Source organism: Rattus norvegicus, chromosome X, assembly GCF_021556685.1.
Source record: "Rattus norvegicus strain SHRSP/BbbUtx chromosome X, alternate assembly SHRSP_T2T, whole genome shotgun sequence".
Lineage (NCBI taxonomy): Eukaryota > Metazoa > Chordata > Mammalia > Rodentia > Muridae > Rattus > Rattus norvegicus.
Window position 1 is genome coordinate 37,447,773 of NC_141554.1, and position 15,177 is coordinate 37,462,949.

At 42.3% G+C, this 15,177-nt stretch overlaps 1 protein-coding gene across 1 annotated transcript in view; it reads right to left on the reverse strand.

Moving 5' to 3' along the window:
• Positions 1–8,990, reverse strand: part of Asb9 (ankyrin repeat and SOCS box-containing 9) — a 44,479-nt gene extending 35,489 nt beyond the window's left edge. The window contains exons 1-2 of the mRNA NM_001191913.2: positions 8,960–8,990; positions 297–514 (exon numbers count right to left, since the gene is read on the reverse strand). Coding sequence (NP_001178842.1) covers positions 297–378 — 82 coding nt within the window. The 5' untranslated portion in view covers positions 379–514; positions 8,960–8,990. The remainder of the gene's footprint in view (positions 1–296; positions 515–8,959) is intronic.
• Between the last annotated feature and the right edge of the window lie 6,187 nt (positions 8,991–15,177).

A 15,177-nucleotide genomic window follows, 5' to 3' on the forward strand; every position in this document is an offset into this window, starting at 1 on the left:
TAAACCTCTTATTTAATAAGTAATACACCTGACCCACAAAAGAGTGAGTGACTTCTTGGTGCAAAAGTTTTCACCACTAGAAAATGCTCTGTGATAATAAAATTTGTCTCACCTTTATGATGCCACAGACAAAGGTACTTTTTTGAATAATCACATAGAGGATGAAGACTAACAAACTCTGGACTTCTGTGGACACCCCACAGAAAGACCCACTGACAGAGTCCAGCTCCCTGCTCTCTCTTGAGCACATTAACCACCCTCCCAAGCACTCCCATTTCCCATCTTCTATGACTCACCCCCCATCAATGGGTTTGAAAGAAATCTGAGGTGAGGAGAGCCTCCTGGCTTGTCACTCCTGCCCCCTTGTTCGCCATCCATGTTTATCTTCCTAGGCCAGCAAACTCTTATGTTCCACTTCGGTTGCTCAGGAAAACTCAAATGCCATGCTTCTGGTGCCCCTGGGAAATTCCAGCTCTGTGGTTGGTCGAACTGCACACGTCCTGGTCCAGGCAGTCTGCAGCAGAGAACAACACAGGCAGGGTAATGTGAGCACTACCTGTGGTCAAACAGATTCTCATGCAGACAGCCACATACACACACACACACACACACACACACCACCACCACCACCACCACCACCACCACCACCACCACCACCACCACCACCACCACACTCCACCTAGCGTGCTGGAGACTGGACAAAGTACACAACAGCCCCCCGAGTCTCAAGTCTGAAAAGTTGCTGATACCACGCCCTTTCCTATAACTGAGACCAATCAAGGAGCAAGCCTTAGCGTTTATCAGGAAGGAAATCCACACTATGTAACTTTTGGAGAATGGAGGCAGCCGGGTTGTTATATAGGAAGAAGTTGTTACAGCAGCAGAGATCTGTTTGCTACTTTGGGGACTAAGACAAGCCTCAGCATCCAGGAGCTGAGAAGGCTGCTTTTGCAGAAGCTCAGAGAAACTGCTCGTACAGGAACATGCACAGCCCAGCCTGGCCATCTGCACATGTGTTTTCAATTTTGCTGGGAGTGTCTTATGGAAAAATGTGTCTGTATGTTACAAAAAGTGCAAGGGGTAGAGGTGGGAGAGGGATAGAAAAAAATCGTTTTCCAATGGAGGTGGGGCTGGGGGAGCATCCTGCAAGTTAATTCCTTGCCCATTTTTGTCCTTCCTGAACACTTTTGGATTTAACTTACAAATAAATGCTGAATGGTTGCATGGAGAAGAATGTTCGACAGGGTCACCACAGGTGTGAGAGAGCTGCTATCTTTCCTTATGAAGGCTACTGCTTTGTTAAGGTACCCTCAGTCTGCCTCGGTGAATGGTATTTCAATATGGGTGACTTCTTTCCATTTTCCACCAGACTCGCAGGTGCTGGTTTCAGTCAATCACTCATGTTGCCACCATCCATGGGTTTGAAAGGAGCCTGGTGGGACCAGAGCCTCCTGGTCTCAACAGCTTGCTGCTTTTCCTGCCAGCCCCCCCTCCCAGTCTATTCACCATCCAAGGCACTCTCCTACACCAAGAAACTTCATGCTCCACTTCACTTGCTCAGGAAAGACTCCCACTTTTCCTCTCTTGCAGGTTGAAGAGAATGCCTTATCCTCTGAAGCCTCAGAGCTGCTCTCAAGCCCCAGCTCCCTTCCAAACGCTGTAGATTTGTTTCTCTTTGGGATGTTTGGCTTCTCAATTGAAACATTTATAACTATTTTTTCAACCGCTTTGCGTGCAAGCAAAGGTGTGCTTGCTTGCTTTGTTCAGACTGAGTATGACTGACTGTGAGGGTGGCCTTGACTTCACTATATAGCCAGGCTAGCCTCAAACTTGTTGCAAACGTGCCTCCATTCCCAGAGGGCTAAGATTACACGTGTGCACTGACACATCTTACAGTGCCTTTCATAATTTTAACGCATTCCTTTGTGCATACACACTTACCCATGCACAGTTTTACTCCAGCTTAGTTAGATTAACATCCCGTCTAATAGTTTTTACACTTAGTCTGGAACGCTTTCCACTGTCTCACATGTAACTATACTAATTTCTTTATTCTCCACTGTATTTCACATTGTGCCAAAAGCAATTCCTTGCCCGGAAGTAGTGGTACACACCTTTAATCCTAGCACTCCAGAAGGAGAAGCAGGAGGATCTCCTTGAGTTTGAGGCCAGCCTGTTCTACAGAGTGAGTGCAGGACCACCAAGGCTCTACAAAGAAACCTAGTTAAAAAAAAAAAAACAATCAAAAAAAGCATTTCCCTGTTACCCCAATGATGCCAGCAGGATGTTGCTATTTCTTGGACTACTGGATCCATATCGTAATCAGTGTCTCGGCACACATTGCTTTGGCCATACTTTCAAGTCTCTCTAGAGAAGAGATTCCTAAGACTGGAAAGACTGATTCAAGGTTATGTTCCTATGGGACTGCAGAAATGCCTCAGCCCTTAAGGCACTAACTGCACCCACATCACACAGCTCACAGCTGCCTGTAACTTTTGTAGGGCAAAAGGTCAGAGCCCACTTCTGGGTTTGGAACCCTACCAAAATCCACCAATCTCTGAGCTTGAAAGCCCACAGTCCGTGAGCTCAAAACACCACTAATCCTGGACTTGGTTTAAAGTCCCACCAATCCCCACCCTGGAAATCTCCACCCTGGAAAACTCCCCCGCCCCCGAAACTATATAAACCTACCTCTTGCCCAGTTCCCTGTTGCTTCTCTCCCAAGCACAGGCAGCTACCCTCTTGTGCCTCCCCCGATAAATCTTTTTTTTTCCTGATGTTCGTTGTGGGGTGTGACTGTGTGGTATTCTTTGGTTCCTGACTAACCTTCCCCTCAGAGCTATAACACAGCTCTAGCTCCAGGAGATCCAACACCTTGTCTCCCTTGTCACTCATGTTCACATAGACACACACGTCCATCACAATGTCAAAACTTAAAAATAATAATCATTTTAAAAGGCATGCTCTTACACGTGTGATAAATGACATGAAACCAAAGACACATTCACACATTATTGGATACAAATACATTTGGGAAACTCTAAGAAAGGTCAGTAGATATTCTTTCCCCAGCATGTATGTGTATGTTTGGTGTGCATGTATATGTTTGCGTGTGTGTAAATGCATGTGTGTACACGTGCATATGTAAGCCAGAAGTCAATGTCAGGTCTCTTTCTCAATTGCTCTCCACCTTTTGTATAACGGCAGAGTCTCAATCCCAGAGCTCACAGATTCAGCTAGTTTTCATGGTCAGCTTGCTCTGGGATGCTCTGTCAAACACTGGGATTACAAGCAAGCCTCCATACCTGCATGGAATTTTCATGTGATCTGGGGATTTGAACTCAGATCTTCATGCTTGTATGGCAACCACGCTACTCACTGAGCCATCTATCTATCTCCCCATGCCAGGAAAGTTGACTTCCGGTTATGACATCTTACTGTACTGCTGCCAAAAGGTCACCATCGAAGAACAAGAGAGCTTCTTTTATTATTTCCTGAAACTGCACACGAATCCATAATGCTCTCAGTAGAAAATTTAATTTTAAAGAGATGCCGCTCATTTAAAATTGGGATAAGTGCAGCCAAATTGCTTACTGTCTCGGTTTGCAGGATTTACTAAGCCTATAAGCATGCAAATCCTTCAGTGCTGGACCAAGAGAGACATGCAGATCTACAAACATATTTGGCAGAAAGTAAGAAATGTACTTCCAACATAGAAGGGAGGGTTGGGAGGGATTTAAGCAGAGAGCCATCGTGGGGCAGCTGGGGTATTATGGCCATTTGCACCCACAAAATTCTTCACATCCCATCTTATTTACATTAAACTCAGTTTGAATAAAATGCGATTCCTCCACAGTCAAATCATAAGTTTCAAAATGGCAGTAAATGACATTTCCAGCTTGTCGCACTAATACCTGGGAAGCAATTCATCAGCTTTGAATCTTTTCATTGTATTTATTGTGCGGAGCACTGCTAGCAAATAAGATGGGAGCTGGACTTTAAACTGCTCGATAACAGCTCCCTAAAGGAGAACGGCATGCATTTTAAGAACTAATTTAAAAAACTGAACTACACATGAGTGTGCATGAGCTATGATTATAGGGAAGAAAATGATTGACCATAACCCAGAAGACAGCAATAGTAAGCTCTATTATACCCATCAGTGTGTGTGTGTGTGTGTGTGTGTGTGTGTGTGTGTGTGTGTGTGTGTGTCCAGTTTGGGTAATAACAACAAAAACAGTGCAATGTGCAGCAGATGCCAGGGGCACACACATTCTTTCCAAGTGGCATTGTTCACAGGAGCCTGTGTCTGTGCCCCACCCTCACTTAGATGACCAAATCACACCTCACTTACAGATTATTAGCCCATTTATCGCTGAGGAGTTGGGGATCCTTGAAAGTTGCTTCCAATGAACAACTACGGTGGATCATCCCTGGAGTCTCTCAGGTTTCAGGAGGCTGAGGTAGAAAGTCAGCCTAGGCTATTTAGTTAGTAAACTCCAGGCCAGGATTGTGTAACAATGCCCTATCTCAAAAATCAAACAGTACCCATGTGTAAGTTAGAGCTGAAGTTGGGGGCAGGGGGAGGGGGTACGGTGTGGAGACAGAGAGACAGGGTAGCAAAAGAGTCTACTCACATAGAAAGAGGGTCAGTGGGGTGGGGGGACTTCTAATTAGTCAAGGTTAATCCAGAACCAACCACCCAGCCCTTTTCCCAGTGCAGACCCTTTAGGAGCTAGGAGGTACTCAGTTTCTCTGACTCAGAATTATATGCTTCTCTGACAAAGCTGCAATCTTTCAGCAAGTGATGGAAGTGCTTCAAGCCAAGCCCTCTGCTGCTGCCTTAGACAGCAACTCGTGCATTCCTGTCCCCCAAGGAGCAGCAGAAGATTCAAACAAGAGCAGAGTTTTTAAAAGTTAACATAAGGGAATTTAAACGGCAAAACTGTCTATGGAGCCATGGGACTAGACTCTTAGGTCTATTTTATTTTCATTTAATAACCAGTGTCCATTTTCTCCTGCCTGTACATGAATAAAAGAAGGAAAAGCAAGGGGAAGGAGTGCAGGGGTGGGTAAATTGGATCCAAACACATTATATCATTCATGTTTAAGAAAATGTCACTGCAAAAAACATTAAAAAAAACCATAAACATTTTGTCTCATCATTTAAAACAAAACAAAACAAAAAGCAATGCCCAAATGAGCAGCTTTCTAGGTTAAAGGAGAAGAATAAAGAGTCTTAATGACTAAACGATCCTTGATGGAATCCTAGATGGTGAAACAAGATGAGAAAGACATTCAGGGCCCAGTTGTGGAAGTGTAAATCTGCATGCTGGCTGTGCTGGACTGGATCCTGTCCCACCTCCTCCCTCTCATCACTGCACTGTGGTCTAGGAGAGAATCGCTGTGTTCTTGGGAAACGTGTGAGAGAGTACTGAGGCAGAGTCACAAAGAATTGTGAGGCCGAGGAGGAAATGTGCCAGCTACACTGCTTCCACACATAGAAAAGGCTGAGGAATTCCCCTCCCACTAGGGCAACAACCTAGAATCTGTAACATCATTTGGGAATGTAAATTTGACTCTACATCCAGGATCCTAACAACAAACAACAGCCTGTCTTGCTTAAATTATTTTCTATATTTTGATCATCATGGGCTCTTAGTTTTAACACCGAACCCCCCAAAAAATCTACACTACACCGTTTACCTTGGAAATTGATATTTGTTGGTTCCCACTTAGATCTGTGAGATGGTTCAGCTAGTAAAGGGTGATTGCTACCAAGCTTGATGATCTGAGTTCCATCCCAGGGAACCACACTGAAGAAGGAAAAATCCAACTTCCAACAAGTTGTCTTCTGACCTCTGTGCATGTAATGGGGTATGTGCATGCGTACATGTGTTTGCAAATGTGATTACACACAAATTAAATACATACATATTTTTTAAACTCTATTTCTTGCCCATCTCATCTCTTGTTAACTCTAGCCATGGTGAGAGATCACGATGTTCACAATTTACAAAAAGTTCATTAAAAATATATATGTACAAGTACTAATGTACTGTTTCCTATACAAAGACATATGCATATACACAGGCACATTATTACACAGTAGCTACATACATATATCTGCGAGCATTTATGAATACATCAGGAAAAGCAACCATGACAAAATGCACAGTGAATAAGGATAATAAACTCAAAGATATTCATTGAGTTATTCTTGCAATTCTTGAGCAAGTTAGAAGCTTTTCAAGATATAGCAATGGTAGGTAGAAATGGGGTAGCAAAATTAGTAAACAGAAGTTAAAAACTGGCACACAATCTTTACCAGTTAAGTTGGTTCATTTAGTAGTATACTTGTGATAAAAGATTTTCTAATGAAGAGAATACATTCCTATATTCATACAAGAGCAGATCTTAGCCATGATGTGCAATGGAAAAAATATGAAGTCCTTCAGTAGGGAGAATATGGGCTTCTGATATGCTATGAATATTCATTGATTCCTCCCTCAGCCTAGCAGCTTAGGCAATGTCTTTGAAGCTCTGAAGTATCAGTCACGTTTGCATTCAGTGGTTGCATTCTTGACAATATTGTTACCACAAAAAAAGTAATCATACATGAGGCCCATCTGCATTTGGAATGACCATATTAAAAGTATGGGGGACAAGAATTACTTTAGGGGAAACATGATAACTAATATTGTCAGATTCATAGGGACTAAAATCACCGAAGGAATGAGGCACTAGACACATTGTATGAAAGAGTTTCTAGACTGAGTTAACTGAATCAGAAAAATCCATCCAAATGGAGCAGCACCGTTCCATGGTTAGGGTCCTAGGCTGAATAGCTTGAGAAAGGGAACAGTGCAGCAGCATTTATCCCTCTGCCAAGGCTTTGCCACCATTTTACACCGCGTCTGAAGCTATAAGCCAAGCTAATCCCTTCCGCCATTATTAAGATGTTTTTGTTAGCTTATTTTACTACCACAATCAGAAAACTAACACATACATCTTCAATAAAATGGGAACAGTGTATCAGAAATGTTGAATGACCTATTGAAACAGGGCAATGACTTCAAGAGTTTGAAAGCATTTGGGGTTTAAAACTGTTCAGTGATACAGGCGGGCTTCATTTCAAGATAATATATAGTCCTTGGAGAGGTGGTGCACACCTTCAATCCCTACACTCAAGAGGCAGAGGGAGAGGCAGGTAGATCTTTGTGAGTTCGTGGCCAGCCCCTAGTCTACATAGTCTACATAGCAAGCTTAAGAAAGCCAGGGCTACAGAAAGAGACCCTGTCTGAAAAAAAGGAAGAAGAGGAGGAGAAAATAAAAACAAAATAATGTGGCAATGCATATAGTGGACACAGGTCAGATGTATATCTGCATAGATAGACACAAACATTTATCCATATATATATATATATGTATATATATATATATATACATATATAGTTATGGAAAGATTTTCCCCAGTGTTAGTGATATAGCTTAGTGATACAATGCTTACCTAGAATTTATGAAGCCTTAAGGTTCACCTCCAGTACTGAAAAAATATTAAAGGTTTTTCCCCCTCAAAAAATTATTCACTCTGCATACATTCTAATTGTTTAAAATTATTACTTTAAATGCTTTAATATATAAAGTGTACATCTAGAAATTGAAAAAAAAGTTGACTTAGAAGTTGTCTATTTCTATGATAAAAACACCATGACCAAAAGCAACTTGGGAAGGAAAGGGTTTATTTAGCTTACACTTCCACATCATAGTTCATTATAAAAGGAAGTCAGGACAGTAACCTGGAGACAGTGGAGACAGGGGCATATATGGAGACTATAGAGGTGTGCTACTTACTGGCTTTCTCCCTCATGACTTCCTTAGTCTAGTTTCTTATAGAACCCAAGACTATCAACCCAGGGTAGTACCCTCCCCAATGGGCTGGGCCCTCCCCCATTGATCACCAATTAATAAAATGCCCTACAGGCTTGCCTTAAGCCCCATCCTAATGGTGGCATCAGTTGAGGCTCCTTCCTCTCTGATTGCTCTAGTTTGTGTAAAACTGACATAAAACTAGCCGGCACAGAAATCCTTCAAATACTGTGTTGAGCAAAGTAAACGCAGATTTATTAAGGAAAATAAAGTCGGAGAGGCTCTAGGGAAGGAATATTCTCCTTCAAAAACCTCTTATATAACTATAAATCACATTATAATTTCAAATATAATTATATATAATTTATAATTACCATTTTTCTTTATAATTATAAAGAAATAAGGGCTGGAGAGATGGCTCAGAGAACACACTGACTGCTCTTGTAGCAGACCTGGGTTTGAGTCCCAGAACCCACATGGTGGTTTGAAGCCATTTTTAACCCCAATTGCAGAGGATTCAATCCCCTTCTCTGACTGCCAGAAGAACCAGCACACAGTGGTGCACAAACACACATACAAGCAAAACACTCATACACATAAATACTTTTAATTATAAAGGAATAAAGTTTAGGTCAATATCACATATGATGAGGAAAATTATAAATAATCTAAGCAGCTAACATTACGGGATATGCTAGAATAATTTTAAAGGACAGTACCAAAACCTTTGAAACTTTCAAAACTATTTCCATAAAGCTTCTGATAGAAGCAGCCATCACAAGTTCTTTTCTGATAGGGTCACTACTTTCAATTAGAGTAAAAAGATAAAAGACTTAAATAGTATTCTCTCTTATCTACTGTTTCACTTCCCATGGTTTCAGTCACTTGGGGCCAACTACCTGTAAAATCATTCAATGACAAAGTCTGAAAATAACTCCCAAGTTTTCAATTGCGCACCATTCAGATCAGCGTGAGGAAATGTCCCTTACTTTGTCTTGCCGAACACATAAACCATCACCCCATCTAATAATACCCGTACTCTCCACTCTACCACTCACACCCTGTCCTAGTTAAACATTTAAGTAATTACCTTGGTTATCACATCTACTGGTAGAGTACCACACATCTGGTGTTCAAGTAAACTATAAGATGTAACCTGGTGCTACATCACAATGCCCCTACTGTTCCCCACATGTCATCTGCTTACATAGCCATGGGTTGTACCATCTCCTAGTACCACTAAGAAATGAAGGGGGGGGTATAGCCCAATAAGGTATTTTAGAAGAGGGCACATTCAAATCTCTTTATTACTAGTGTTTTAATTTTATTGTTTGTATTCATCATTCACATTACCATGCTATACAGAGACATTTCCATACACTTAAGCAATATATGTTAAGCATATTTCCCACCGTACTTCTCTATGGTCCTCTTTTTTAACCCTTCCTCATCCTTTTAGTCCCCATATTCCTGTGACTTTTACTTTCTTGTCATATATATGTGTACATGATTTTATTTATTTATATAAAATCTAGGAACTACAAGTGAGAGAAAGTACATACTTGTCTCTCTGGGATGAACTTAATTCACTTAAACTATAAAATTATTATTTCAAACCATACAGCTTCATTCCTCCTGAAGGCTGAGAAAATGTGACAATATATTACACATTTTATCATTTAAATTTTTTTTATTTTTCCAAGCATCATATATATATATATATATATATATATATATATATATATATATATACACACACCTACTGTGTCCATTTAGTCTTGTGCATATGTACATGTATTTAGGTCTGACCACTTGGGACTGGATAATCGATCACGGAGCTGGTCCCCAGAAAAGACTGAATGTCTCCCCCCTCCCCCAACCCCTGCATCCACTAACTGCCTATAGCTCTTCATCTAGGGATGGAACCTTGTGAGATTCCTCTAATCCAGGCTGGAATGACAATTACTGTTGATATTATGCAGCTCTTGTTTCAGCAATTGTATTGTTGAGATTTCATAAGTGCAGCTTCCCACCTCCTGCAATACCCGAGTCAGTGATGTGGATGGACAAACTGATTTATAATTATAATTTTATATTTGGAAAAAGGTCTTCTCTTATTCCAGGAATTAGCACATCTAAGGCAGAATGGTTTGCCTGTATACATTCTCTAATAAAGCCTTTCCTCATCTGTCAGTTTCCATCTTCAAATGGCAGCTTTAGAAACTTGGGGAACTGGCTTTGACCTCCGTGGTCAACAGTGAGTTCAGATAGGGTACACCTGGTTGTAGGTTTTAGTATCCACAGATTTTCTCAACAGTCTCTCACAGTCTTCATTTATGGTGCCAATGGAATTTTTTGAAAGGGTAAAATATCTTGGACATAGGAGTGATTCATTAGGTAGCTGTCCTTTCCAAATGTTAACCAAAATGGTTCTACCCATCTCCCTTCCTCCCTGCCCCAATCCTTCCACCCCTAATTAATATGCCATCAACAGCCAAAAACTACACTGTAAAAAGTGCAGTTAACACTGTTGGGAAGAAGGCTATGGATTATGGAGATGCTCTTTAAAGATCACCAGTATCTTTGCTCTCTCACACCCCAGTTGTGCAGGTTTTGTCCTTCAGTGGCAGGCCTACCATTTCTTAGCAAAGCACAGAGTGGGTGCAGTGAGACATTTACTCCTTCCCCCTCCGCTGGAATAGGTGTGCAACTATACAGCTTGAGATGACTAAAAGCACGTGTGCTGCTGAAGGGCAGAGAAACTATACTGGACATCTTCTCGAGTCACCTCTGTGGTGTCAAGACAAATAGAAGAACTTCCTGATCCACCTGAAACCCACAGTCAAAGGTAACAGGGGCTGGTACTCAACAAGACTAATTCTTGTCTTTTTTCATCATCATCCTCTGAGGGGTAAGAATGCCACGTTAGCATCTCCTCGTGTAAAGATATGACAACCTGTGGGCACTTGATATAGACTTTTTTGGCAGGGACCAGGTCAACCTCATCAGAATATTTCCATCCCATCAGAACCATCATGTATTTTGCAGGCCATAAATGGATGGAACTAGAAATATCATCCTGAGTGAAGTAACTCAGACCCAAAAGGACACACACGGTATGTACTCACTAATAAGTGGTTATTAGCCAAAACAGTACAGAATACCCAGGATATGACATACAGACCTCAAGAAGGTTAACAAACAGAAGAGTCCAAGTGAGGATGTTTCAATCCCACTTGGGAAGGAGAACAAAGCAATCACCGGGAGGGAGGGAGGTGGTGGGTAGAGGGAGGGAGGGACCTGGGTGGGAGAGAGGACAGGGAGGGAAAGGGGGGAGGGAACATGATCAGGTATTGAGGGGGAAACAGGAATGAAGCCCTGAGGGCCATCAGAAAGAATGGAAACAGGCAAACCCCCGCAGGAGGTAGGAGGTGGGGGACCCTCTAGAATGTACCAAAGAACTGGGAGGTGAGAGATGCTCAGGACTCAAAGGGAGGAACCTTAGATGAAATGCCCAACAATGGGTAGAGGGAACTGGCAGCATCCATCTCCAGTAGAAAGACAGGGCATCAAGTAGAGGGATGGGATTGCCATCCCACAGTCAAAAATCTGACCCAGAATTGTTCCTGGACAAGAACTTCAGGAACAAAAATGAAAAACAGACTGAAGGAAAGGAGGTCCAGGGCCCAGAGTAGGTTCCGGTTCAAGGGGAAGCCTCAAGACCTGACACCATTACTGAAGCTATGGTGTACTTGCAGGCAGGAGCCTATCGTGGCTGCCCTCCAAAAGGCCTGGCAAGCAACTGAAAGAGTCAGATGCAGATATTTATACCCAACCAATGGATAGAAGCAGGGGACCCCTGTGGTTGAATTAGGGAAAAGCTAGAAGAAGCTGAGGAGGAGGGCAACCCCATAGGAAGACCAGCAGTCTCAACCTGGACCCCCGAGATCTCTCAGACACTGGATCACCAACCAGGCAGCATACACCAGCTGATATGAGGCTCCTGACACATATACAGCAGAGGAATTACTGGTGTGCCCTCAGTGAGAGAAGATCCATCTAACCCTCGAGCAACTTGAGGGCCCAGAGAGAGGGGAGGTCTGGTGAGGTGGGGGTAGGAGGGGTAGGGGGTGAGGACATCCTCTTTAAGACTGGTGGGGGTGGGAGAAATGGAATGAGGAACAATTGGAGGGCAGACCAGAAGGGGGATAATGACTGGACTGAAAAATAAGATTAAAGAATAATAATATTTTTTTAAAAAGAAAGAAGCATGAGTTCTCTGCTGGAGTCAGTAGTTCCAATAATCTGTCTGGCTCCAAAGCCTAGGCAAAGCCTCATGGCTTTTATAACTCTTCTTTCTTTCTCTTTGGTTTGCTTTCCTCTCCCTTCTCTTCAGAGTCCGAATCAGCTTTGCGCTTGCCTCCCTCTGAAATATCTGTCTTGTGAGCTGTTTTGTGACTATAGGAACTAGGTCCAGGCGATCCAGGCTCTCTTCTGGCTCCCTGTGTTGTCCTTATCTGAGAAATTTTAGAAGATATTCTACTTTGCCCTTGATAACTCTCTGATCAAGAACTCCCCCACCACATATTCCTCTTCCTCTTCTTCTAGTACCTCCTCCACTTCCTTCTTGCTAATAGCAGCATCTGTGAGTCTGAGAGGAGTAGGTGCTGTGCTACTCATTCAGTTGGGCGCTCTAAGAAAGTAGAGCCCAGAGAAGTCCAGAAGTAGGCGGTGGCTGAGAGCCTAGCTGAAATGCTGTGGCAGGAATGGGCTGGCCCTCCCACCCACTGAAGAAAATGGCATCTCTGCATCCTGAGTTTGGATCAAGTCCACTTCCACCCTTCCCACTCAATTCCTCCATCACCACCACTTTTCCATTCCAATTTCACGCGTTCCTTTTTTAAAAGATTTATTTTCATTTCTATGAATACACATGTTTATGCTCTTGAATTAATGTGCACTGCGTGTGCGCGCGCACTCATGCGTGCATGTGTGGGCACGCAGGCTCGTAGAGTCCAAAGTGCATCGGATCTCCTAGAATCAGAGCCACAGTTGAAATGAGTGCTGGGACTCAAACCCAGGTCCTCTGCAGAAGAGATAAGTGCTCTTAACTGCTAAACCACTGCTCCAGGCTCCATGTTGTCGTTGACGTTGTTGTCGTTGTCGTCGTTGTTGTTGTTGCTGCTGCTGCTGCTGTGACTGTGACTATTGCTGTTGTTGTTGCTGCTGCTGTTGTCGTTGTTGTTGCCGTTGTTGTCATCTACCAAGTCCACTTAGTCTTGTCATCCTATCTCCCGCCCATTTAACCCTTCTTGCTCCATTATTTTCAACCCCCCCTTCATACCATTTGCAGTCTATCTCTCCTCTGTTGAAAGCACCCCCAACAATCCCCTACTAACTTCCTGATATCTATCTCTATCCCAGCTTAAACACATAGATTAATAACTCAAAGATGGCTTTCCGACTCTAGGTTATATCACTCAGAAAGTCTAGGATGCATCACTCATTTCTGACTCCATCCATTTACCTATGAATTTCATAATTTCATGTTTAACAGCTGAAAAATATTCTATCCTATAAACGTACCAGGTTTTCATTATCCATTCTTCAGTTGATGGGCACTGTGGTGGCTTGAATAAGAATAGTCTCCGTAGGGTCATATATTTGAATGCTTAGTAACCAAGGATTAGATCAAACGGATTAGAAGGATTAGACCCCCCCTCAGATGAGCTTCCAACTTGTGAAAAAATAAAGAAAAGCTTAAGTAGTAATGGAAACCATCAACAGCATAAAGTTGATGCAAATGTAATTGAAGGAGAGGGCCAAACTTCAGCCCCAGCAAGCAGCAGAAATTGGCAGCTTCATCCATGTGGTTCTGGCTTTAGAGCCAAGGATAAAAGAAAGAGGTTGTAGAATCTTCCTCTGTGGCTAAGGAAAAGTCACTGAGGCCATGTGTGTGTGTCAGGGGTGTCCCTGCATGGAGGCCCAGAGAGGCCATTGTGTGAAGCTGTGAAGATGAAGCCTGAATCGCCTTGGAGACCTCAAGATGCTGGTGATGCTAGAGATACCGTATATCTGCCAAGAAGAGCTGCAGAACAGGTATGGAACCAATGCCAGAGAGAGAAGTGTGCTGTAGTTAACAAAGCTGAAAGGAGTTAGAGATCTGAAGAGTGCTTTGACACCAGACTTGGAGAAGAAGAATTCAGAGTTTGTCCTGCTTGTTTTCAGTCTTGCTTTGGTCCAGTATTTCCTCACTATGCTCCTTTCCCCACTTTTGGAATGACAATGCATATTTTATGCCATTGGATATTAGAAGTATGTTATCTGATTTTTTATTTTGATTTTATGGGGGGAATTGCAGTTAAGTGATTGTTATGAGTCTCAGAAAAGAACTTTGGACTTTAAACAGTGTTGACACTGTGATAGACTATGGGGACTTTTGAAGTTGGAATGAATGCATTTTGATATGGCTACGAGACTATGGGGACCAGGGAGTGGAATGTGGTGGTTTGAATAAGAATGGCCCCCATAGGTTCATATATTTGAATGGTTAATCACTATAGACTGGTACTATTACAAAGGATTAGAAAGACAAGAATGTATAGCCTTGTTGGAGTAGGTGTGCCCTTGCTGGAGGAAGTAGGTCTCTAGGTGTGGACATTAACGTTTCAAAAGCCTAAGCCAGGCCCAGAGTCACTCTCTATCTGCCTGCAAACCAGGATATAGCTCTCACCTACACTCCAGTGCCATGTGTGATGCCATGCTCCCTGCTAAGATAATAATAGACCTATCCTCTGATACTGTAAACAAGTCCCAATTAAAAACCTCCTTTAATGAGAATTGCCTTGATCATAGTTTCCCTTCACAGCAATAAGACAAGAATTGTCTATTTAATGCTATATCCCATCTTTAAATTTGGGTTGTTTTCTTTATGTTTAACTTTTAATTAAGTTCTTTTATATTCTCAATACTAACCTTCTATCAAATGCATAATTGGTAAACATTTTTTCCATTCTGTAGACTGCCATTTTGCTGGAAAGAAGGTATCCTTTGCTACACAGGAGCTTTTTCCTTTTATGAGGTTCTGTTTAATTACTGGTTTTAATGATGGTGCTATCAGGATCCTGTTCAGAATGTAATTACCTGTGCTAATGAGTTCAAATGTTTTCCTGCTTTCTCCTCTCTCAAATTCAGTATATCTGGTTTCATGTTGAGATTCTTGATCCATTTAGAGGTGAGTTTTTGCAGGGTGATAAATATGAATCGATTTCTATTCTTCTACATGAAGCTAGCCATCCAGTTTGGCCA